General features: G+C 40.4%; 1 protein-coding gene across 3 annotated transcripts in view; it reads right to left on the bottom strand.

Annotated features, from left to right (window-relative positions):
* Nucleotides 1–20439: 20439 nt before the first annotated feature.
* The window catches only part of ZNHIT6 (zinc finger HIT-type containing 6), a 54916-nt gene continuing 48921 nt past the window's right edge, over nt 20440–26434 (bottom strand). For all 3 annotated transcript variants that reach the window (XR_004348741.1, XM_032624801.1, XM_032624793.1), the window contains 2 exons: nt 25024–25148; nt 20440–20618 (listed from right to left, as the gene is read on the bottom strand). Coding sequence is in view for 2 of the 3 variants with exons in the window: in XM_032624801.1 (XP_032480692.1) it covers nt 20584–20618; nt 25024–25148 (160 nt within the window). In the remaining variant the exon portion in view is untranslated. The remainder of the gene's footprint in view (nt 20619–25023; nt 25149–26434) is intronic.

The raw sequence follows: 26434 nt of genomic DNA on the forward strand, positions 1-26434 counted from the left end.
CACGGGCGCAGCCGCTCCGCGGCATGTGGGATCTCTCCGGACCGGGGCACGAACCCGTGTCCCCTGCATCGGCAGGCGGACTCTCAACCACTGCGCCACCAGGGAAGCCCCATTGGAAGGTTTTAAGCGCAAGAGTGATGTGTTCTGTCACCCTGAATACTGGTGTGGTAATAGATTGTAGTGGTATCAAGAATGGAGAGCAGGGATCCCAGTTAGTGATTTTAGTCATTCAGGCAAGAGTTGACAGCAGCTTGGACCAGCTTGCTGGCCATGAGTATGGAGAAAAGTGGAGGGATTTAGATATATTTTGGAAGTAGAAACAGGGTACTTGGAGTAGATATAAAAGGTGAAGGAAAGGGGAGGTGGGATCAAGCATGATTCCTAAGTTTTGGGATTGAGCAGCTGGGTGAACAGCAGTGCCATTTTCCAGATGGAGAAGAGTAGAAGAGTAGCCCTGGGCGGGTGTGGGGTGGGAACACGAAGCAGGAGTTGTGTTTTGCACATGTTAAGCTTGAGATTACTGTTAGACATCTAAGCAGATAGATGTATATGAGAATATGGAGGAGCTCAGGAAAACGAGCCCCAAGCCAAGGGATGTTCCTATTTTGAGGCTTATGTTTCCTTCAGGATCTTCCTATAATGTAGGCTTGGACAGGGGTACATGTAGGGGACTGACCACTCTAGCTACGGACTCTGTGGGAACAGGGTCGATGTAGCTCTGGAGTTCAGGAGACTCTTCCTGGCCCATTGCCCAACTCAGCAGTGGAGCCTACAGTCTTCCAGGCCCACCTAACCCTCATGCTTTGGTAGCTGCTGTAGTTTTAAGCCAATGTGCTTTTTGAGGGAATGCCAAAAGACTGAGTACAGAAACAACTCAGTGACAAACTCAGGCGGTTCCCGCCCACTACCTCAGAGCATTATATCTCAGAGATCCAAAGGAGTAGAGTGTCAAGAATATGACACATCAGAGATACAAAGGAAAAGGAGAACCCAGCACGAGGTAATGACCAAAAAATGCCATAGCCCATTACATAAGCGAAAGCGAAACCTCTGAGGAACAAATAAACAAAGGGTATCATATTGATATAAAAATACAAGAAGCTCACTCTGTGGTTGCTGACATACATCATTGTGGAAATAAACTCATGTCCAAAGTGACTACAGTTAAACTTGGAACCACATGACAGGAGCTTTAGGAAGTTCCAAAATAATCAAGGATAACTTGAACAAAGTAGCTTTCTTCCCCAGGCTTATGGCTTTGGCAGAAAGGACAAGTATCCTTCTCTGGAGAGGAGGGACCACAATTCAAGGGGACCAAGTGACTCAAGGTAGTTCATATGAAAGAAGGAAACTACCACTGCCTTGGAAAAGGACTGTAAGTTGACTGACATTAGTTAGGATTCAGCTCTCAAACCCATGAGACTGTAGTAGAATACTTTTCTTCTCAGCTACATATATATTCATACTTGCTAAGAAATTTTTCTCCTTTCATTTCTCAGGAAAACCAAGACTGTCACTTGATCCTGTACCTGATCATGTCACTCTGCCAACTAGGAAACTCAGAGCCAAACTGTGGCCCACCCTTAACTTGTAAGTACATAAAACTTTAGGTAATATGTAGCTTGTGTGACCACCTCATTGTTGGCTTAATTTTGTTTTTATACCCTTATTTTTCTTTCCCCCATTTTATGATTTTTAAAAAACCAGTATATTTAACATACCAGGTGTTTTGGAATGAAGTAGAATACAAGAAAATATATAAACTTTCTGCCCAAACAGGCAGCATGAAAAACAGGTACCTGGTGGTGTTATGATATCTCAATGAACCAAACAGGTTCTAACTGCTGTCTGTTAGACATTAGGTAGACGGGAATCTTGCTGCAGCTATAACACGATGGCACATTAAACGTTCATGAACAAAAGAGAAGGTATTCAAGGTTAGATGGGCAGAGCCAATAAAAACAATCAGCTATGCAATTCCAAATCCTTTAGGGGTTGATTTCCACCCAGCCTGGGAAAGCCTTCCAGGAGGAGCTCCTTTGGCCTGTCTAGGTGGTTCTCTTACAGAAACTTGGTTGTACCCTGGGCATGGCTAGTTCCTCAGCTTCCACCTACTGGGATCGACCAGACTCTTGCCCAGACAAGTGGGTCAGAACCCACCCTTGACCTCTGGAAAGGTTACTCTGCCTGCAATCTGATTATTTATTCACATTTTAGTAGTTTTATTCCTTTTTTCTGTTTTTAAAAAATTACAGAAGTAATACAAAGGCAATAAAAATTCAAATGATACCAAAATATGTAAAATATAAAATCAAACCTCCCTTTCTTTTCCTCTCTTCTCCCATTCCAACGCTCCTCCCCATTCATCAAAAGTAACCACCAATAACTATAGTATGAATACGTCTGGATCTTTTCTATACACATTCAGACATATTTACATACACATCCATGTGCTTCTAAAGTCTGTGTATAGCTTTACTTTTTAAAAAATATTTTTTCTATTCACATTACTCTGTAACTTGCTTTTTGCAGTCAGTAAAACATTGTGGACTCTACTTCTGTTACAGACGTTATCAACCACATTCTTTACTACTGAATGAATCATGAAACTATACCATAACTTATTCAGCCTATTAAGGGACATTTAGGTTGTTTCTAATATTTTGGTAGGACAAATTAATGCTGCATCGAACATCCTTACACCTGTAACCTTTTACTTTTTTTATTCCTAAGAGCAGAACCGCTGGGTCAAAGGGTATGCACATGTATTGAATTTTGATTGGCACTGCCTTCCAGAAAGACTGACCAATTTATACTTCTACTAACTATGAAAGGGTGGCCTTTGTTCACATTCTCATCAACAATGGATATTGCCAGGTTTTTTTTGTTATTTTTTTTTAAATTTTGGCAGAACTGATTGGCAAGAGCATGGTAATTATTTTCAGTTTGTATTTTCCTGATCAGTAGTAAGCGTGATCACTTTTAGTCTTTTGCTATGGCTACAATGAAAGACAAACCTGAAGGAGTGGTTTTGGTTTATTTCTTTTAGATACAGATGACCAATCCAAACAGTGATATTTTCCGCTACTGATCGCTAAGAAGATCCATGTTGGAATGTTATACATTTCCATGTTAGGAAGGTCAGTAGTAATTGAACTCCCGCGGTCAAATTGCACATGATGTTTATTCTGGGATTCACATAATGGCTTTGGCCCAAAACAATGAAAAGATGTCAGAACTATATTCTGATAATATTCCCTTGTATCAACATTATCATACTAGCATTTACAAGTAACAGAAACAACTCCGACCAAGTTATGGATAATAAGTTCATTCTACAATGGTTGGGAGCCCATGATTGGGCTAATTAATGGGACGACTGGCCCCCAGGAACCACCATGGTGGTCTCATAGCAGGCATGGTATGGCCGGGAGGTCACCTCCACACAGCAAATGTTTTAAGTTTCTTGATCTCTGTGCTCAAGAATCTACTTCTAGGGAGAAAGCATTTATTGGCTTAACTTGGGCCCCAGGAGAAGGCAGGCTCTTAATTACAGTCCCAACAGACTGAATCCAACAGGAAGAGATCCTTCTTCAGAAGGAAATTGCGGTATTGTTAGGAAGTGAAGTGGATGCTAGTCAGCCAAAAACAAAACAAAAGAAACAAAACTATCCCCTACACTAATCTTTCCAACTGCCATTTCTTCTCTTTACCTTGTAAACCTTTCAGTTCCCACTGTCATCACAGACAATCTGACAGACAGCATAGCAAGCTGTTCTCACATCCAGAATGGGGACCTCATGGGGCAGAATAACAGAGACCATCTTATTCCTTGCATTTTGTGCTATGCTTGCTCAAGTACTTTCTACTATTCTGTGTAGGGCGCGGCCGGATAGCCATTACGCATGCACTAAGTATGCCGCTAGGGCGTATGCACCTAATATGCTAATCAGGTTTTGAAGCAGTGGCCTATCCAAAGTCCGGCTTGCGAAATGCGATAACCATACGGACGAATCAGGGACTTACACGAGTCCTTAAGCCCTTATATAAGCAGACAGGCTCGAGCGTACGGGGTCTTCCTTCCATCCGCCCGAAACCAAGCTGTACTCCAATAAAGTGTGATGCGAGAAGACTCTAGCGTGTGGTGATTCGTCATTCTGCTGGTCAGAAGCGGCTCGCCGCAATTCTGGGCCTGGGATCAAAACGCTTAAGTCTTAGAATAAGAACCATTTTCCTGAGAGGTTATAATATTGGCTTTTTCTCACTCTCCATTCTCCTTGGTTATCCTTGAATGCATAGAAATTCTGTGTGTTCATTAATTCATTCATTCACCCATGTAACTACTATTTATAGAGAGCAACTTTGTGCTGGACATTGTTCTAGGTGCTGAGGGAACAGCAATGAAATGGAAAGACAAGGTCTCTGTCCTGGTAACAGATGAGACTGGAAGGAGTAAGCAAGGTTGGAATTTGTACTTTGGATTTTACCTGAAAAGCAACAGAAAGCTATTCCAAGGTTTTGGTCAGGTAAGAAATATGATCAGATTATATTTTAGATATGTTGTTCGAATTGGCATGTAGAGAATGGACGACAAGGCGATAAGAACAGAGGCCAAGAGACTAGTCAGAGGACCAATGTAGTAGCTGGATGAGGAAAGATGTTAACTTGGACTAGTTTGGTGGCCAAAGAGAGAAAGAGATGTGGACAGAATAAAAAGATATTTAGGAGGTAGAATGAACAGGATCCTGTAGGTGGTGGGAGTGTTAGAGAAAAGGAAAGAGTCAAAGATAACTCTGACATTTCTGGCATAAGCAACTGGTTGAATAGTGACAACAATGGGTAACCCAGGAGGAGCTGGTTAGGGACAAGTGGAGTAAAGGATGAATTAGCTGTGGGTCACACTGAGTACATGTGTGACTGTCATGTCAGGTAAGCAGTTAGGTCGGGTCTGAAGGTCAGGAGAGAGATTCAGAATGTGGAGTTATCGGTGGTCACTAAGCCAAGGAGTTAGAAGACAGTGTCCAAGGAGAGGATGTAGACTGAACAGATGGGTCACCAACGTTGAACTCATACCTTCAATAAAGGAACTCTGGAATAGTTTGCATCAGGAACTGTAACTTCTATATTCTGTGGAGCCCCACCTTAATTCTTCTCTGCTACAGTTGTCTACAGTCTCCAATACCAGCCGGCCCCTTCATTTAAGGAGGTTAATAACTTAAGCAACATTAATGGTGGACCCACCATTTGGCCCAGACCATAGAAAGATTCTCAGCTAGTTCTGTTCAGTTCCATCTTGTTTGGAGGGAGACGTGTTCCTCATCATGCCCACATCCTCACACAAATTGTCCAGGTAAGTCTCCCACCTTTGGTTCAAGGGCTTATAGGTTTCCGGGGCCACTGGACACAGGGCTACACAGGCTATGGGTTGGTGTTGGTGGGATGCTGGGGTCTACCCTTGAGGATATCCCAGCCCCGAGTCCCTTCTACTCTGTTCCTTGGTCTTCATGGCAAATCTGAGGATCCTCTTCCCTTCAGACAGTCCTCTCTGGTGCCACTTGCCCCACTCATCTCCCTTCCTCACACCAGCGTTAGGATATCTAGTCATATGGAAAGACTCTACATTCAGTGGATCCTTTGGGTCTTTGTTTCTGTTTCCATCTGAAGTGCCCTTAGGTACCACGGAGAGAGAAGAAGGGGAAGGAAATACACAGGAAGCCCATTAATTGTCTGAGAACGCTGCCACACTTTCAGATGACAGGTTCACCTACAAATGTTTCAGGAATCAGCTAAGCTTCTGAAGTTCTTAATACTGCCAGGAGTAACTCAGAAGGCTGGGAGTACGGGTGGAAACATCAGGCACACAAGCTGTTGAAAACCACAGTTTTGGTAAATATATGCACCGTTGTAAAAAACGTATTTGCAAAAATCTAGGTGTTTCCAGTCCAGCCCTCCCTATTAATCAAAGGATTTTCTTGAGCTCCATGGCCCAGCCTGCGATCCCAGCTCTGACCGCTGCTGCCCATGCAAGTCTCAATGAATTCCTCTCAGAGCCGCCAGACTCCCTTGGCTGGCGACTTGTTCCTCTTGGGACAGTGTTTGCCTGAGCTGAGCAGCCGGGCCCCCAGCTGTGCAGGGCCCTCTCTCCGGTAAGAGGAAACCCTTTCAGCTTAGTCCATTAACACAAACATTCAAAAGCAAACATTCAAAAGCCACAGATCGTGTTCACATAAATAAAATAGGATTGAGAAAAGCTTCACCCCCAGAAACCAAAGGAGTGTTTTAAAAAACTGCCCCTCTGCCGTCCAAGTAGGCAGGCAGCAAAGCCACAGCGATTCCAAAGGCTTGTGTGCTTGGTAGAGCTGGGTGGCTGAGGCCACAGGCCTTTGAAGAGGAAATGCCATCCCTGGGACAGGCAGGCAGCCAGCCCGAGTCTTGAAAGGACCAGAAAGAAGCAGAAAGCAGTGAAAGGGAAGGGGGAGCACAGCTGGGAAGTGAAAAATGGGAGGAAGGTGCAGGGAAAATAAATGGGGAGATTCTTCCCAACTGTGCTCCCCACACCCAGACCAAAGAGTCACTAGACAGAGCAATTCACTGTGCCCCTGAGACGGAGCTGAGGCGTGGAGAGTCCTGGTCAGCGGGCACAGCTCAGAGTGACTAAGGCTCCGAGGAGGGGTGTGTGTCCTCGCCGAGGGGTGGAGATGGGTGGTGGTGTCTGGGCTGAGAGATGCCTTTAGTTTGAAAGCTTCAGAGGAAATTAACTTTACAAGGTGCCTCCCTGTCTCCCAGAGTTATTAAAAGAAAGGAGGGAGCAAAGAAGAAATGGAAAAATGGTAATACCTCAGGAAGGGCTGAGTGATCCCAAATGAAGGAAATGGGAGGCAGATTAAGTGATGAATGTGCAACCTCCCCTCAGGGAGGAAGAGCTCCGAGTGTGACCTTGTGCAAATGGGGAAAAACACACACACACACACACACACACACACACACACAGCACAACAACCAGTGTGGCCAAGGACAAAACACACAGAAACACATACATACACCCTCTGAATATCTAGGATGAATGATTAATTAAATATCCTAAGAACTTCCACGTAAAAAGTCTGTTGGTACTTCTGTCTCAATAGGGCAGCACTGAACGCTAAAGGAATGGCAGCGAGTAAGAGACATGCTGTAAATCATGCAGTCCCGAGAAGGTACAAATATGGGAGCCTTTGCGAGTCCTAACAATGGGGGCCATAGATGGATATCTAGACATCAATTGCTCTTTTGGTGACGGAGAGAAAAAAAGAAGCACTAGATCTAAACACTCTGCAAAAAAAAAAAAGAAAAAGAAAAGCCAAATGAAGTAATCCATTTCATAGGGTAGGAAGCCAGGTGTCTTCCTATTTGTTAAAAATCTCGGATTTAAATTTTTAAAACCCTCCTGTCTGACAATAATCCTCAGATCAGATGAGGCCACCCTCGCCCAACTCTGGCAAGCCCTGTCAGTGTTTGAAAGCACCATCCCTAGAAGCTTGTGCCTGCCCAGACACGTGCACCACAACTGCCTTACATTCAAAGTTGTGTTCAGGTGGGATAGCAAATCGCAGGGTTGGGAAAAATACAGCGGGAGACAAACAGCCCACTTACGGCCTCTTTGGTCTCTTCACTTCTAAGCCCTCTGGTCCCCTAAGCCCCTTTGGATGGCAAAGCTAGGACCTTAATGCCTCTGGAGGTGACTCAGAGTGAGTGGCCTCCTAGTGGAAGGGCACCTTTGTGCTTCCAGACAGTGCTGAGTTTGCCTGGTGGTGCAGGAAACATCTCCAGCTGGTTTCTGCTGGCTCCTTCATCAAAGCTGCTCTCTGAACTTCTCTACAGGGGAAGCCCTTGGAGGCTTAGAGTTTTCTTTACCAATTTAACAGAGTATCCTGACTGAATTACTTCAGGACAGACGGTGACCAACCAAAGTTCACGAGGTCATGATGGACAGCTCCAGTCTCCATGGGCTAATTTTTATTTTCAACTTTCTAATTATTTTGTGTGTGTATCAATAGACTTACAAACAATCAGCCACAGCATATTGAGTGTTTACCACGTGCTAGATGCTTTATATATACTACTTTATGTAATTTTTAGCCTGAGACAGGCACCATATTATTTCCTGGGTTAATTGAGGCTCAGAGAGGATGTACAGCTTGCAAGAGGATATATGACTAGAAAATCATGGTCAGGATTTGAACTCAGTTCTATTTCACTCACAAACATGTCCCTTCAATCCGTATACTGGATTGGCTCCTGGGACCAAAGACGGGTTTCTTTCTGCAGCAGGGAGAAATTGGTAAGAAATCCGATGCTGAGCTGAACCTTTAACTAGTATAACTCGATGCTCTGTCTCTGACATCGACCAGCAGGAACATTAGAGAGGCAAGGTTAGGACACTGTATTTAAAAAGTTGAATAATTTCCTAAATCTCTCCTAATCTCTCATTGACATATGTTGAGCCCATTAATATTTTCAGTCTACATCAATCTCTTGAATACTAGGTTCCATATGTTTATTATTTTCTACATTTATTACATTTTTATGTATCCTGAAATTACTTTTACATTTCAAGGGATGCCCTCACTCTCTATTACTCCTGCATTTAATAAATTGGTTGATGGAATCAAGATCCAAAACAAAAACAAAAGCAAAAACCCTCAATAGACTGAAATGAAAGAATGAAAATAAGTAAGAATAAATGACAAGTCATGAACCGAGGTTCAGTTAGTCAGCCAACTGACTACAGAATGATGGTGAAGAAAGATGGATGCTGTCACTCAATGGTCAGCCATAGATGTGGTGATCTCAGGCTGCCCAAATAGAAACATAGGGCCTAGGACAAAGGGTGGGAGAGCTCTAGTTTAGTCTACACTGTATATATATTAAGGCATGTTCTAGACACACAGCTTTAATAGCAACAAATCAAAAAAGAATGATGAGAATGATGAGAAAACCACATTTCATGAAGAGAGACCTCTGTGTGTGTGTGTGTGTGTGTGTGTGTGTGTGTGTGTTGAGAAAGAAGTGGAATTAACTGTCTTGAAACATTTGAAGTTGGTGGAGCGGCTTCAGAGGGAAGAACTGGAACCAAACGGAAAGCAATTTCAAGCGGCTCAGTGTAAGGGAGAATTTTCTATCAGAACTGCCAAAACAGAATGTGCTGCCTCAAATGGTGATAAGCCTTCCATCCTTGGAGATATTCAAAAAGAGGCTGGATGACCACTTGTGAGAGATGCTTTGGAGGGAATTTTGACATTGGAGGTGGGTGAGGCTGGGGAGGTGACTCCATGACCTCTAGGCTCCCTTCCAGTTATGATTCCCTATTTAATATCTCTCACCCTTCCTTCACCATCTGGGCAATCCCTAAAAAAGCCAGTAATCTCTCAAAGCTTCCATTTCCCCTTTGGTAAAAGCATTACATAAAACCTGTGAAATCACAAGTTTGATGTGAAAAATGCTAGTTATATTTCACTAGGATTCATAATTACGTACTTTTTAAAATAAAAAATATTCATGAATCACGTAAAAATCCCCTTGCTTAACCCCCTGAGTCACCTTTGGAGGCCCTGGACTAGTTGATCTCTATGATCCTTTTGGTTCTGAGATCCTAAGATTCTGTGGTTCTGCGGATTTCAATCATATACTTTGAAGGTCATGACACCCAGGGGAAAGCTGTTTGGAAAGATGACAAGACCACTTAAAAGGAGATGCTCATTTGAATTTCCTCACATTCTCTATGTCACTTGGGAAATTTTGTCATTGCTGCAATTGAGGGAAAAGCCCTACAGAATGACTGCAAAATGAAAGCAAAAAGTTTTAACTAGGATCCATCTCTCAGCTTTGCTTCTAGCTTGATTCTCAGGCTTGTTCCCCTGGTGGCACCAAAAATGGTCACAGCAGTTCTAAAGCTCACATCCCCACATGAGTTAGCCCAGTGAGAAAGAGAGATGGAGTTCTATCATTCCTAGCAAAAATCGGAGGCTCCCTCTAGTATGGATTTCCATGCCCATTCTTGAACCAATGACTGCGGCTGAGATGGTAGAATGGGGAGGGGGGCATCAATCCTAACTAGACCATACAGCTGAGGATGTGGGGAAGTGGCTCTCAAAGGAAATGTGGAGTACCACATAGAAGGACTCAGCAACATTGGCTAGTCCAGTCTTTGGCTGCCTAACATCAACCCACAGGTTCCACACATACAGGTCACATTCCTTCCCTAAAGGGACTTCATGTGAAATCTTTTTATTACTAAATCTAGATCCAAGTCCAGTATTTCATATCAGTGTGCAAATTATGTCAAGTGACTCTTCATGGTTCAATGATCTGTGGGTAAATAATAAGTTCAGCCACATCCTATATATAATAGGAGAGAGAAAAGAGAACTGCAATAAAAATTCCAAATTGCAAAGAGAAGAGTGTAGAACATCCAGTGGCTATCAGTCCTCACACATATTACAACCTTTTTGGACAGAAATGGCAGACTCCTCTATCTTGCAGTGAAGTGGAGGTCTGGGGCTGCTTCAGTTTCACTCTCCAAGAGGATCCCCCTTGTCTATTATTTCTGTGCAAGAGCCTCTTCATAGGACAGGACAGCTTTAAATGCCGTTACTCTTTGGTATAAATGGGAATGTATATTTGGTGGAGGAAGGGGTCCCAAGGACTGCTTTCAGGATTGGGCAATCGTGGAGTATTTTTCATCAGAGTTGAAGGTTCCTCTGTAGTATAAATCCCTCATGACTTCAGTTGGCTCCCATCTATGTGCTTCTGGTTGTGATGGTTAATTTTATGTATCAACTTGACTGGGCCACGGGGTACACAGATATTTGGTAAAACATTATTCTGGATGTTTCTGTAAGGATATTTTGGAATTAGATTAACATTTAAATCAGAAGACTGAGTAAAGCAGACTGCTCTCCCTAATGTGGGTGGGCCTCATCCAATCAGTTGAAGGCCTGAATAGAACCAAATGGCTGACCATCCCCTGAGTAAGAGAGAATTCCTCTTGCCTGACCACCTTTGAACTGGGACATTCCTTCAGACTCAAACTGAAACACCTGCTCTTCTGGGTCTTAGCTCCAGCACTCACCCTGCAGATCTTGGGACTTGCCAGACTCCATAATCACATGGGCCAATTCCTGACAAATCTACTTCTCTCTCTACATGTATACCTTCTATTCGTTCTGTTTTCCTGGAGAATGCTGATAATACACTGGTCAAGTCCATGGGTTAGTAATAAAAGTAGAGATCTAGCTGATTGATACCTTAATTTAGAACACATCTAAATGGGAAGGCTGTAAATTAATGGCTTCTGCATCTATACTGGCCTCTTTTTGGGGACAATACAATGCAATGACCTGGAGAAGGGAGGAACAGCTACTCTCCCTTTGCTGGAAAGCTGCACACCAGCTGCATCTTTTCAAGAGGCATGGATGTCCCTTTTGACACGTTGAGGGGGGTTATAACAAGAGGATTCTAGAAGAGGCCTGGGAGATCACACTTATTCTAGGTCATAATCTTTCTTTATTGTACTTTTCCCTTCTTCCTTCTTTTGCTCAAACTAACTTAACTTTATGCAGGAATCTGGCTTTTCCATTCAGTCAAGGATCCAGACGGCTGCACTCAGTTGACTTGGATTGCAGGTCACAGGCAGAAATTGTTTCTTGTAGCAAAGCCCTATTTCATTCCTTCTTGTTTTTAGAGGCATAAGCTTCAAAGAAAACCTCTTTTTCTTGTAAAAATTTACAAAGGCTTCAACCTGTAACCAATACGTTCCTACAACCTAAACTTTCTGTCCAAGTTCCTTAATGCTGCAGCCCAGGGAGACATATGGGCTGAAGGTCCCAATATACATTAGCCAATGGAGTAACCCACTGTTACAGTACCACAAGAATTGCCAATGACCAGCTGTGTTAAAGACTGTTACTTGTCCCAATACCCATTTAATCCTCCTCCTTAGTAAGAAGAGCCACATTTTTAAATTAGACACATTGCCAACCTGAATAAAGACTTCTTCCCATTCCCTCGAAAGCAGGTGTGGCTACATGGCCAAGTTCTGCATATGGGATGTCAACAGAAGTGCTGTGTGCAACTTCTAGAAACTGTCCTTAAAGGGCCAGTTAAGATTATTTTTCCTTTTACAGACGAATCTAATCCTTACTGCCTAGCCTAGGATACAGAGGGTTTCCTATCTTGATTCATCCAATTTTATAATCCAGGGGCTGTAACTTGCCACCCTTCATTTCCTGGTGTCAAATTCTGACATAGTTGACAGAAAATCTAACTTACACAAACTTCATTAAGAAAAAAAAAAAAAAGAGGAAAATATTGGCTAATATAACTGAACACTCCAGAGGGATAAATGGGCTTGGCTTAATCTAAACCCAATCAGCCTCCTCTGAGTTGTCACCAGTCTCAGGCAGGCTCCCCTTACAGAAGAAAAACAGGCTAACCCGCTTTTAACCTTACATCTTTATAGCAGGACAGAGTCTATCTGCCTGTCCTGTAGGTCCCTCAGATTGTACCAGTTTAGGTCACCTGCACAGTTCTGAACCAAACACAAGATCACAGGAGTGGGATACTCTGATCTGTTGAGCCTGATGAAAACCCACCCTGGAGATAGGGTTGGGCTTAATCCCATCCAAACCAGATGGCTGTGAACAGGAAGGAGCTGGTAGTTTCCCAAAGGAACTCAAGTAGGGTTACAAGAAGGGGGATGCATGTTGAGTAGCAAACAGCAGATTTTTACCATACCCTTCAATATAATTTATACTTGTACCATCACTTGGCCTAAGCTTTACAGATTCATTACTACCCTTTGGAGAAATACTAAACAAGACTATAGGAGATTACAAAATATTATAAAGTACTTTTGGGTAGACTAAGTTACAGGATTTCAAAGAAAGTATTTTTTGATGGGCTAAGAAATAACTTGCTTTTCTTCTCACTTCTAAGGGGTACACATGTTTGGTAGGGGAAAGGAGGATTGGATTGCTTAGGAAAAAAAAAATCAAACCCAACCTCACAACTCGTCTCCTTGGCATTTAGGAAAGTGAGAAAAGAACATCTGGATCATACTCTCCCTTAGACTGTCCACACACAGGTCAGCCACAGACAGTAGCTTCCTTCTTACCGAGTTGCATGAATTCATTACCTGGAAGATTGGATGCCTGCTCTCACTTGGCTTTCCTGGCCACCTCAGGTTTTCCATTTCCAATGCACAGAAGTTTTGTTTGTGAGGGTCCAAATGCGGCAGAAACTATTTACAGGCTTCTAAAGCTGCACTTGCTGCGTAGGCCAAGGGTGTTGGCTGAACAACTGACCAACCTTTCCAGGGAGAGATCTGAAGAAGGTAATTTGAAAAAACACCTTCCAATCCGTCAGGAACATGGAAAAACTTGCTGTCTCTTCTATGTTGGCAGAAGCTCCAAAGCACAGCATCACAGCATCTGGTTAACCGACCACTGAAACTTCAAAACACAGAGATCAGACTCTACTCTTTTTCTTTAGGAACACAGAGGAGCAGTCAAGAGTAGGACCACAGAGCTCTAGGAAAAATAAGAAGTTACTGGGCTTTAGGACTGTCTTTGCACCACAGATTCATACCATATGGACTTAAACTAGAATCAACTGTTCAGGAGCCAAAAGAAATCCTGATACCAAGAGGTGATGTGTGACAATCTCTCCTCACAGTAAAAATAACCTAGAGTGCTTAGCAGAAACCTGGGAGAAGGAAAACTTTTCTGAAATAAAAAGTGAAACCATTATTTGATAGTCCCTTCATTACCTACACCTGAGGGGGATGGAAATTTCCCTTTTAAAAATCACGAGGCTTAGTTTACTTCTCCTTGGTTATACAGTTCAGAGCACTTGCTTCCATGAAATTAAGATTTAAGACTCACATTTCACTGTTTACAATGCCTTTCATTTGTCTTTTCATGGATTTTCTCCAACCATCCCATTTCCACTTCTGAAGCCATTCCCAAGATTTCCTACAGGTCCTGAGATTATACTTCCTCTCCCACGATTGTCCTAGCTCCCCCAAGCCTGTCCTGTCCAGAGGCAATGCCCGGCAGCTCTCAGTTGGATTCACCACTGTACCAAGAATACGTTCCTTCCGCAGCTCAACATAAGGTCAACTCGACAATCATTAACAGCTATCTTTGTGTCCTTATGTCCTTTCCACGTGGGTCCCCTTCACAATACAGTCCTGGACAGCCATGTTCCCTGAGGTCTGCTGTAACAGCTTTGAGCAGTGTTTAACTTAGCAGCGCACAATTCATAATGGACAGTGAAACAGACTTGATGCTATTATGTTGGAATCCACTGAAAGAAACTGGTGCTAGCATTAACAGCTGGTTTCAAACTAACCAAAGTGATTGAAGTCTTTATACCCAAACCAGCAAAATATGTGAGTAACATGGATGAAAGACTCAAGAGAAGAACTAAACACGCTAGAAGAAACAGCCTGCTGTCCATCAACAAAGAAACCTCCAAGAAAAGCGGCTTCACAAACCCCGAAAAAACTGTCCTACTTTTTCAAAAAATTCATTAAAGTAGCCGATTAAAATAATTATCCATTTTTAAGTGGCAGTAAACTGTAATATTCTCTCTAAATTATCATGAAACATAGTATGACTTCAGGATGGCTTGGTGACCTGGGCAGAGCCCACCTAGGAGGCCAATTAGCCTAATGGTTAAGGAAATGACCTCTGAAGCTCCCTTGGCCGTGGTTTAAATCATGGCTCGCCTAGTTACTTACATGTGACCCATCTGGCTTGGACCTTAATTTCCTTTCCCACATAAAATGGGGATGATGGTACTGTATTTTATTGACTCTAGAGCTCACATTTCAACATCCTTGATATCTTTAGGGTCTTAAAAAGGCTAGTGGCCAGGCCACAGTCACGATGTACCTGTCATTCATTGCTTGTGCATATGTGGGCTTAGCGGTTCATTCTGGTGGCACAAGTCAACATCAGCAACCCTTCAATATTGCATTCCACAGACCACCGTCCTAATAACTGTTGACTGAAACCCTTCTATTAACATCTTCTGATCAAGAAAACGCCAGCATTAGAACTTGCAGAATGGGTGTCAATGACTTTGAAGGAAATTGCAGTGGGGGAGCACTTCATTAAGTATTGCTGCATCGTGAGGTCTGAGTCATGAAGGTCAGGCTGTAAAGTTTCAGGAATGCCTTACCCAGTGAATTTCACTTGTTTAAAGTATAAGCACAGAATGATATCAAAGTTTGTCTCAACATCACATTACATCAATTCTAGCTATTTTTTCAATATTTTAACATCTCAAGTCAGGATGTGTCATACAATTAATTAAGCTGTGTTTTTTTGTTCTTAGTGGTATACAAAGTGGTGTGTCTTACAATTGATGGAGTCTGAGATTTGTTGAAATAAAATGCCAAAAGAGCTCTTTACATAAGTATAAGCATTCTAAATTGAGTTTTTAAAAAGCATTGTCATAATTTAATTGGCAGCATTGTTTTCATTCTTAGTGTTATATAAAATGGCACATCTTATAATTAATGACAGTTTGGATTCAATGAAACTCAGCAGTACCTACCTCACAGGATTGTGAGGATTCAGTGATTAATGTTTTAATGTGCTGAGAATGGGGCCTAGCTTATGCTAAGTTCTATGTCCTTAGCTATTAATATTAGTCTATCAGTCAGGGGCTTTGCTGTAGATTGAGAGATATCAATCTATAACAAAGCCTTAAAATTTTGTTTTCAACTTAGAGAGCTTCCCTACTTCTCCCACCTTATCTCAATACCCAGTCTTTATTGAGGGCTTACTTTATGCCAGGAACTGTGCTTGATACGGTGATGCAATTATCACCCACACTTTTGGACTTCAAGACCAAGTAAACAATGAAGAATTTTATCAATAATTATATAGACAGGAAGAAAGATAATACCAGGTACCAACAGGAATTAAGAGAAGGAAGAAAACCCAATGTCCATCGTTTACCATTTAACAGTGTTACCTAAGGATAAGCTTTAACCACTATGTGACTTGATTTTCTCATCTGTAAAATGGATTTATCATAAACCCTGTCAATAATACTGCTTGCAGTAACATGAATCGGTTCCATTTTCCACTTAGCCCCTGTTCACAAATGCATGTGGGCTCAAATCCTTAACCCTTGGTTGAAGCAAGGAATATGAAAGAGGGGGTGAAGGTGGGTGAGGAAGTGGCAGGCTGTCTCAGGAAGTGCAGAGGCAGAGGGTGAGTTAATCTCAGAGAAGGCTGATGAGACGGGCATCGACTACCTGGGAGATTTCTGGACTAATTCTGTTTTCCTAGAAGTACAAGTCAGACATAGGACTGATTCACAACTGTTGAAATTGTGCTTGGTATTTAGTAAGCTATTAATACACATTGGTTATTACTCTTATTATAGTGTGATATTAAAAACACTTAACCATCAGTATAGTATTAGCATCAGCCAATCAGGAGATACACGCAGTGTGAACATAACTATGGGTTCTACATGGGAGGATCATAGCAATTACTGGTCAAGCTGGGTCTCAAAGGAGAGGGAGAGTATGCTCACGTGGAGAATATGAACAAGGAGAAAGGCACTTTAGGGGGAAAAAGGCTGGGACGTATATATGGTAACCTTTTTGTTGTTTTACAATACTGAAGTAAAGGGTGGAGATGAAAGAAAGAAATGGCTGCAATATTAGCTTAGGGCCAAGTCATGAAGAGTAAGCATTTGGTACTTTATTCAGTAAGAAAATAAAACCGGCAACAGCAGAGCTGTGTAGTAGCTCATCAAAGGCTAAAGGATGCATTCGGTTATGAAGTTCAAAATGAGTGCAGCCCACCACACTCCAATATGGAAAATGTTTACATTTTAGTTCATTTTAAAAAACATATGCACAGATACTTTACATAGCTTCCAGTTGACCAAAGTTGAAAGAAAATACTTTGTAATGAAGTACAGATCCCCCAAAGGTTTATTTAAGGGCCTATTTTTATTTAAATATTCTTTTTTTTTTTTTTTTTTTTTTTTTGCGGTACGTGGGCCTCTCACTGTTGTGGCCTCTCCCGTTGCGGAGCACAGGCTCCGGACGCGCAGGCTCAGCGGCCATGGCTCACGGGCCCAGCCACTCCGCGGCATGTGGGATCCTCCCGGACTGGGGCACGAACTCGTGTCCCCTGCATCGGCAGGCAGACTCTCAACCACTACGCCACCAGGGAAGCCCTGGTCTTCATTTTTTGAAGCATTGTCCTCCAGTACAACTCTAATTTCAAAATCAGTATTTCTCAAATGTTCATGAAACTGGAAATTTCCAAGTCCATGATGGAAACAGACTGGTGCTCTGTGCATCTGATCAAACCAGTAGCAACATAATGTCTAACACAAATGGGAAGCATTAAAAAAAAATAAAAGCCCATAATGGCAACTCAAAGCAGCAGTGGCATCAAATAGGAACTGAAATCTCTAGTTAAAGCCAGTGAAGGTTTGCAGGTTAATTTTGAATTTTACTCCTTATGCTATTTCAAATCAGAAACCTCTTGCTACTCAAATTCAAGTAAGTGTGCAGTGTACATCTGTTTGTTACTTTTGTATTCTCAGGAACAACCTTTCGTCATCTGCTCCCTACACCTTCCCCTTTTCTGATAATTTTCCCTTCCTCTGGGGGAACTCCACATCAGCTCAGGAATGGAATGTGATCCAATCTGGGCAAAATAAAAGTTCTTACTCCAAATTTTACATAACTTGCTGCCAAGCTTTGGTTATGATGATGTAAGCTGAAACTGTCAACAGCTGTCACCTACCATCCTCACCTCACTGCTTCCCACCTCAAAGAGGGCATCCCCAAACAGAAAGTTTGCCTGGAAGAGAAAACCAATCCAGGAAAAAAAAATCAGGGTCAAGTATGGGGGCTGGAAAGATGGCTTCTTTGGTTCTTTGGATCCAGCCATGCCTGAATTTCCCGGTGTAGGAGCCAGTAAACTGCCCTTCATGCTGACACTAGTTTGAGTTGAGTTTCTGACACTTGCAATTGAAAGATGATTGGTTAATAATCAAAAGTATACAATATCTACCTGAAAATAAACAACACACTTTAATACAGTAATTTATGATTAAATAAAAGCAGAGTAGGCATCTTTACTTAATATTTAATGACTGATATGAAATCAGGTACAACACACTGTATATGCCAACCAAATTAAACAAAATGTATAAAGGAAATTGTTGGCCTCATAGTTATGTGTTTAACATTTTACTATACATTGTGAAACCTGAATCCCATCACTTGCTACAGAGAAACAAATTGGTTCAACTACACTTAGGAATCTTAAATATTCTAGTAACTCTCTTTAATTCATATTTATAATATGAACAGGTACAAGTTTTGTTTACTGTAAATTTATGGCTATTAATCCCATATGTAATAATTAGCAATTACGGAAGGCCTACCTTCCCTTTGAAATCATTGTTTAAAAAATAAAGAAGGCCAGGTGGAACTTTTCTCCTTTTAAAATGTGGTTCGTGAACAAAACGCAGGATGTTGAACTTAACATGGGTCAGGGAGTTTGTTTATTCATCAGAATTTGTCAGGAATCCAAAATGGTGAAGGCCTCTAAAAAAGAAATTGGGTTGTAATACTACAAACTTCTAGGGCTCTCAGTGAATTATTCCAATTCACCCCCTCCAAGCAGCTGACATGGTTATTCACTAAAACACATGTTTATTGTAAATCCCCTGGGAATAAATGTGCATATTAATCAAATGAGTTGATAGTTATGTCAAGGGAACTCTGCTAGTTAAATTCTTTCCTAAGGAATAGACTATAATAATTTAAAGTCTAATAGAATTCTAGACAATAGGGATGGTAAAGATGCATTAGATCATGTAGGGGTTTTTCCCTTTCTTTTTCCACCTGGGTAGGGGGAGGGAAAGTACAGGATAAATCCTTTGATTTTTGTCCAGTTTTCAATTTAAATTCTAAACGGGATGGAACTCAACACTTTTCTTGGAAATGAGACTACATCATAACAGATTTCACTGTCAGGAAATTCCTCTCCACCCTGATATTCAGATCACATGTTCTTTTTGTGTTCTTTATCCCACTTTTCCCAATAACAATTCTATGACACATTTGATTCAATTCATTCTCTTTCTTGCCTGTCTCAAGAAGACAAACTTCACTGTTAAATTTTGAATTCCCGTTTCATTGTCTCTCCAGTAATACTGTGCAAAACATAATTCTACACAAAGTTTTTGCTATATGAGGAGAAGATTCCTGAAGCTGCTTTAGGAAGTATATATATTTCTCAAATGGCAATGCCTTACTGTCTATGAATCACATTTCCACTATCACTTTTATACCAAGGGTCTTTGTGCCACTATTGCCTTTAGAGGCTCTTCTCATATATATGTACACCAAGTTACATATATCTGTGTTCTAAAAGTTTCTCCTATGCTCATGTTCTCATTATCTTTTCATATTTCTAATCTTTCCAAGTCTCTTTAATACCTCTGGTTTCCTTTTGGTCTAAAACTTATTCTAATTGTAAACTAAAAACAAATTTCACTAATGTCCAATTTTGTCATTGTTTTTTTAACCATTAAGTGCACAGATGCAATACAGATGTAATAATCTTTTATAGTCATATTGCAATTTCATAACTGTATAAATTCCAATAAAACTAGGAAACTTTAATTTTAATACGTGAGATCATAATGTATAAAGAGCTGTCATAAGGTATAAATTATGTATATAAAATAATTTATATACATACATAAATTATGTATGTATATACATAAATACACATATACATTCCAGTAACACTTTGATGAGTTCCAAGTGTTTTTTCTTTAGTTACTGCTAGATGTTTCAAAACACAGCATAAAACTGCTCATCACAACACCCTGTGTGGTAATGACAAGAGTAGAGTGGGAATGGGATGAAAGGCAAAGAATTCATAGTAAGACACAGCTCACTGTGTGAACAAGTAAAGCCAAATTCATGAGCACTGATGGTTCAAACAATGTGGAGCCACTGATTTTCTGAAATGAATATAAGAAATAGCAGTTCATAGTATTTAGACAACCCTTTACAAAGGACATCATACTGGGTGCTACCCAAGTATAAAAGACTCATCCAGTTGTCTCAAGAGGTTAAGTTACATATAATCCCAAAGACAAGAATAGGTAAATGATGGACCAGTCCTCCTGTGGCTAGATGGTCTGCCACATGGCCTTTCTGTTTAGTGAGGTTCCACTAAAGAGAACGCCAACTTTGTGGCTGACACAGGTGATCCTTGGGTTTGGTGTTGCATCAAACTAACAAATAACAAAAATTTCGGCCTACAGGATGAAGCATATTAAAGCCTGTGCCTTACGAGTCAATTCAAGAGGCTAGAAAATACATTAAAAAAATTTTTTTTTCAAGACTGTTTAATTACTTTTCAGAGAAACAAAAACTTCCAACCACCAAGCGACAATACCCCCAAATCTTCCAACAAGGTCCTCTGCAATTGTCTGGGAATTTTCATGTTCTTCCTCCAAAAGAAGTGCTCAATTTTAATTGCCAATGTTCTTAGTAGATTCACCTTTCACTGAAAAAAATAAGTAAACATACAGTCAAGTGTTTATGCTGTTTCTGTTTAGCCTGTTCTGTTTTCCCCTCTTCTCTCCTCCCTTCTGATGCATACCAACAGCACTGCTCATGGTGACAGAAAAACCATGTCATGTCCCAGGCAGCTGGGATATACAATTCTGGCCACAATAAATAGAGAAATGATGTCTGAAAGTGGCAATTATATTTTGTGAGGTAACATCCTTCCTGACTCTGTGGAAGACTTGGGAATGGTCACTTCTCAGTGTGGGTAGGATCCAATACTTTTGCCACTGAATAGACCACTATTATCACAGAGGCTGGCCAAGTGTGGTTGGAATAAATTTTTTCCATGATTTTTTTTAAACTTAAAATTGAGGGTCAGTATATGTTGAGTGAATGTGGGCTGACAGAAGACTAGCTAATCTCCATCTCCTTCTTTTCACAGGAAAGAAGACTCAGAGCAGAAATGGAACTCCTTTAAAGGAGCTGCCTTGACTACAGCAAGACTATGATTCACTAACTAAACTGAGAGTTCCTTGAGGATAGACACTGGATCTTTCTTTCCTATATCTATCCCCCCCAGGGTAGCATGTATGCTGAATCAATATAACTGTAAGTTACTCCAAATTTTAGGTTTCTTTTTTCAATTTGAAAAATGGGAAGCAGAGTAACCGCACCACTTATTTCACTGTATAGTGAAGCTAAAAGGAAATAACACATAAACACTTTGAAAATTGTTAAGGTTAAAATAGAGATCATTTTGCTTGAGGCTTATAGCCCTTTATCTCCATTGTGTAGATAAAGAAAATAGAGCTCAGAGAAGCAGAGTGAATGCCAAGGACCCAGCTAATAAGAGCTGATGCCAGAACCATAAACTTGGATCTTGCCTCATATTCCAGTTGCCAAGTTCCTTGGGGTATGCCGATGGTACCTAGATGTACAATTGTACCAGCAACCAAACTGGTGTCCATTGAGTCCTTTTTATGAGGAAGGTACTGAAATAGGTTCTATCCAAGATATGGTCCTGATCCTTGTGGAATTTCATAAACTCTAGCAGAGTCCTTCAAGTATCTCCACGATATTACAAGTTAGTTGTTTTCTCCTCTGGCTTTCTCTGCACTGAAACCCTTATAGAACCTATTGCACTGTGGCATTTACATGTGTGTTCTTGTGCCTAAACTCCATCCCCATCCCACTGCCACACACACACACACACACACACACACACACACACACACACACACACACACAGAAAGAGAAAGGAAGAAAAAGAGGGGGTAAGCAGGAGTGAGGGAGGAGAGAGGAAGAATGGATGAAAGGATTTATTGGCCCAAGAAGAGACTGAAGTGGGAATTCCCTGGCAGTCCAGTGGTTAGGACTCCATGCTCTCACTGCCAAGGGCCCGGGTTCGATCCCTGGTCAGGGAACTAAAATCCCACAAGCTGCATGGAGTGGCCAAACTCAAAAGAAGTTAAAAAAGAAGAGACTGATATGTAAGTAACTGCTATGCTACTATTTTCACTAATTCAAGTAATCATTTTTGGGTTGGACTCCTCAAAAGACAGAGATATTTTCTAATTTTGAGTTATATTAGAATAACAGAGACAAATATTTTGCTGGTATTTTTAAGTTAATGGGCTTTGTGCTGTTTGGCACTGCAGTTTGGGAAACACCTTTTCCTTTCGCTGCTTACTGAAGTTGCCCAGTTTTCTTCTTTTGATGGAACTCCATTCTTTTTTCCTTAGACTGAAATGTAGGATGCTTTCATTGTGTCATTTAAATCTACCAGCTAACTTTGGCAAACAAGGACCTGTGAGACAAGTAACACCATTCTGAGCACCTCCCACTGGATTGATACAAGGTGGGTGAGCAGCTCTCTACACTCTACACCTAGTGGGCTACCTTAACTGCTTAACCTTTTCCAGTCAACCCTTTTCATTCTGTAAAAAGCAAAAAGCAAGCAAACAAAACTTGTCTATTGCCCATCAGAAAAGGCAGACTTTTGAAAAAATAAACTATGGCAATCTAGACTTATAACAAACATTATAATAATCATCAAGTGTGAAAAACAACTGAATCCCAGTCCAGAAACACATTTTTCCCAAACTAGAAGAGAGACACCTTTGCTATGAACTCAAGATCAAAATCCAACATTTTTGCCTCTGGAGAGAGAAAGAATTTCAAGGCTTTCCAAAGAAAATGCCCTGTTCTTATACAACCCTCCCCCTGCATTAAGGGACCACCCTGCAGAACATCCAACACTGTGGGAATGTACAAAGAAACAGACAACTTGAAGTGCTTACACAAAGAAAAGCATCTACAGGAAGGCCTGGCATTATTTTTAAAGTGTGTGTATTTATGTGACAACACTGATATGGTCCTTAAAATCCTGCTAGATCCTCTTTGGTTCTTTGCTTCAGCAGCCCTAAATGATCTTCTATACTGAAAGCACGAGTCACTTGAGCTTCCTGTAAATAAGCCAAACATCGTATACCCACCAAAAAATAGCAAATTTTACTTCATAAGGTTCCAAGTACACTACAAAAGTAGCCTTTTCTTTTTGCTTCATGACAGGAAGCCTTACTTCAATGTGCATTCCTAAACAAGGTGAAAGAGGAACTGTGTGTGCTGTGGTTATTTACACAGACAATGTTTGCTCTGGCCAGTAACCCACATTACTAAACAACTTTCCCTGAAACCAACATTTAGAGAGAGAGAGCTATGTGAATTATATTAAGGAAAAAGTAAGGTTTTACACAGCTTAAAAAAAAAGTGAAATTGGTCATTTAGAACTGAAATTTCTAACTTAATTTGAGAAAATAAAAATGGATGTTCTCAAATTTTAAAAAATATAAAGTCAAGAATTAACCTAGGCTTCCCTGGTGGCACAGTGGTTAAGAATCTGTCTGCCAATGCAAGGGACACAGGTTTGAGCCCTGGCCCGGGAAGATCCCACATGCCGCGGAGCAACTAAGCCCATGCTCCACAACTACTGAGCCTGAGCTCTAGCGCCCGCAAGCCACAACTACTGAGCCCACGTGCCACAACTACTGAAGCCTGTGCACCTAGAGACCGTGCTCCGCAACAAGAGAAGCCACAACAATGAGAAGCCCGCGTACGGCAATGAAGAGTAGCCCCCGCTCACCGCAACTAGAGAAAGCCCGTGCGCAGCAGTGAAGACCCAACACAGCCAAAAAAAAAAATCAATTGATTCAAAATGTTTAAAAAAAAAAAAAAGAATTAACCTAAAGATTTAGAGACATATAACTGATTATTAGAAACTTTGTGTGTGCCAATTAAAAATCTGGTTTCACATTGTGGCACTGACAAAATTTTGGCCACTTAGGGAAAAAAAGTAATTCTATTAACTTTCACAAAGAAAAAATTCTATTAACTTTCACAAAGAAAAAATACACACATACAGAGAAGACCTTACAACAAAGGTTACTGCCTATTACAGTCCATAATGATGGTATAACAATAAAACCTGAACCACATATTTCAAAAGATATTTTAAAAAATAGGGTTCAATCCAATCCAAGGATTCTATGGCCCTCTGGAGTTTGTTACAATGAAACTTGTCCTGTACCTATAACTCTTAGCTGAAAGTGCTATCTAATGGTTTTGAGTTAAGTAAGTAGCTCTCTCTCTTTTTAGAAGTAATTTTAAAATTTTATTCATCCTCTAGAATTTACATACTGAAACATAATTAACTTAGTAAATGCAGATATGGGTAAGTCACTTTATACACTAACATTTTACTTATATCGTTTCTGGTTTTAATAAATTCTCCCAATTCCACTACTCACCAAAGAGGGGAAAGTATCTACTTTTAAGGAATCACTAAAATGCCAAGGAATATAGCCAAGGAAACAAAATCAGAGAAAGTAAAACCAGTCGGTTTAAAAGAAAAGGAGATAAAGGGTCAAGGCAATGGCACCATTTATTCTAAATGCAGTCCAAATTTTAAACACAATGTCCCTTGAAACATTTCCCTTTTCTATAAGGCAGAATACTAAAAATGTTTGTAATCTCTCATTTTAGGAATCTCTAAAGAATTTTAATTAGGGAGTAAATTTATCTGATCATAGGCAGACTGTTACTTGAAGACTATTACCTTAAAAAAAGACAAAAACACACAAAACTCCCCAAAGGCAAAGTATATCCTTTTACAGCCAGACATTCAAACCGATTCATTCATTTTAAGTTGATGAAAGCTTACATGCTCTGAAACAGAATAGAAGCAACAGCTCAACCATATGGTTCTTTACAGTATTATCTGTAGTTACAGAGTAAATTCAGTTAGGTGTGTAGGTACAGTGGGAAAATATATAAAGACAATAATGTAATTGCTTCAGTTCACTAGAGTTATTTAAGCATTACAGGAACAAATTTACACTTACCTTGGTGAAGAACTTCCATGTCATTACTGTATTCTTTTAATACCACATGTAATGTTGGGTACTCAATGATCACTTTGTTCCTCAAATTGTCAAGGAGAGTTTTGTCAGGATCCATTTCATAATATCTTATAGTAAAAAAGCAAAACCAAAAAATACCATTTTATTTGAAATTACTTGTAAATAAAATATGAGTCCCTTACATTAAAAAATTTTAAATGGTAATGACATCAATTCAACAGCTATTTCCTTATAATATAGTAACTTTACCAACATAATCAGGTAAAAGAGCGATTATTATAGAGGTCCTAAAGCTAAATCAAAAGTATATGAAATAATTTGACATTAGGAAAGCTCTAGAACAAGTCATTCATTTTCATATCAATAAGGGATAAAGGCTAACTTTTATAAAATGAATTTTTCTTGGATAAAATATTGACTAGCTAAAAATTCAAATTCCTCAAATACATTTAGTTTGAGTCTTAAAAGAAAACCAAACAACTATCCCATGATAGTTCCTAGTAATATATGGTGCTAAAATGGCTACAAAATACTTTTGTAAAAACTTAATTCTAAATTATAAATACTTTCTGGAAATATATATTACCATATAATTAAATTTGGCTTTCCTTTATTTTGAAATTAAAAAAAAAACAGGTTTGAATTTATGAATGAGGTAAAAGCACAAAATTTAAGAAATATGGAGTTCATTTGTCATGGTATCATGACATAACCAGTAAATGTGTCACAGGTAATTAGATGGTAATACTCCTTGAAGTATGAAATTCTCAAGTCATTACTTAAAAAAAAAAAAAATTTTTTTTTTTTTAGTTGATTAAAGTTGCATGCCCCTAGCATTCTCCCTTGCTTGTTTTCTGAGGTAGGAATAAAGGGGTGGAATTTCAGCTAGCTCACTAGGAGCTGCATAAGGGAATGTGTTAGCAAGTGACTATCACGTCACGACAAAGAGGAGAAAGTAGAGAACACCTTCACCAGTGTAGTGCAGAAGTTCTCCAACTTTTTTTCTCCATCTCCACCAATGACAGATGATATTCACATACAAAACATACATCCCAAGGGATACCAGGCCTGACAGCTGGAACTCCATCCCTTCCCCTTCCACTCAAGAAAGTACACTGGAATACCAGTCAGTGATCAAGAGTGAGGTTACCATCGGGATACATTTGAATCTGCTGTAATTTTAAGAGTAAATCATACAAACGTTGATATTTCTTAATTAGTGACAAATTATTTGCACCATACCTTGCAGCTGACTCAGACATGCAGCACACTTACTAAGAACTCTTGGTATAGTGATTTCTCTGTGTTCTAAGTCTGTCCTGTGCAATATTTTTCCAATAAGGGAAAGCAGAAGTGCTTAACAAAGTGCAAAGCCGAGCCCATTATAAAAACT

Source organism: Phocoena sinus, chromosome 1, assembly GCF_008692025.1.
Source record: "Phocoena sinus isolate mPhoSin1 chromosome 1, mPhoSin1.pri, whole genome shotgun sequence".
NCBI classification, from domain to species: Eukaryota; Metazoa; Chordata; class Mammalia; order Artiodactyla; family Phocoenidae; genus Phocoena; species Phocoena sinus.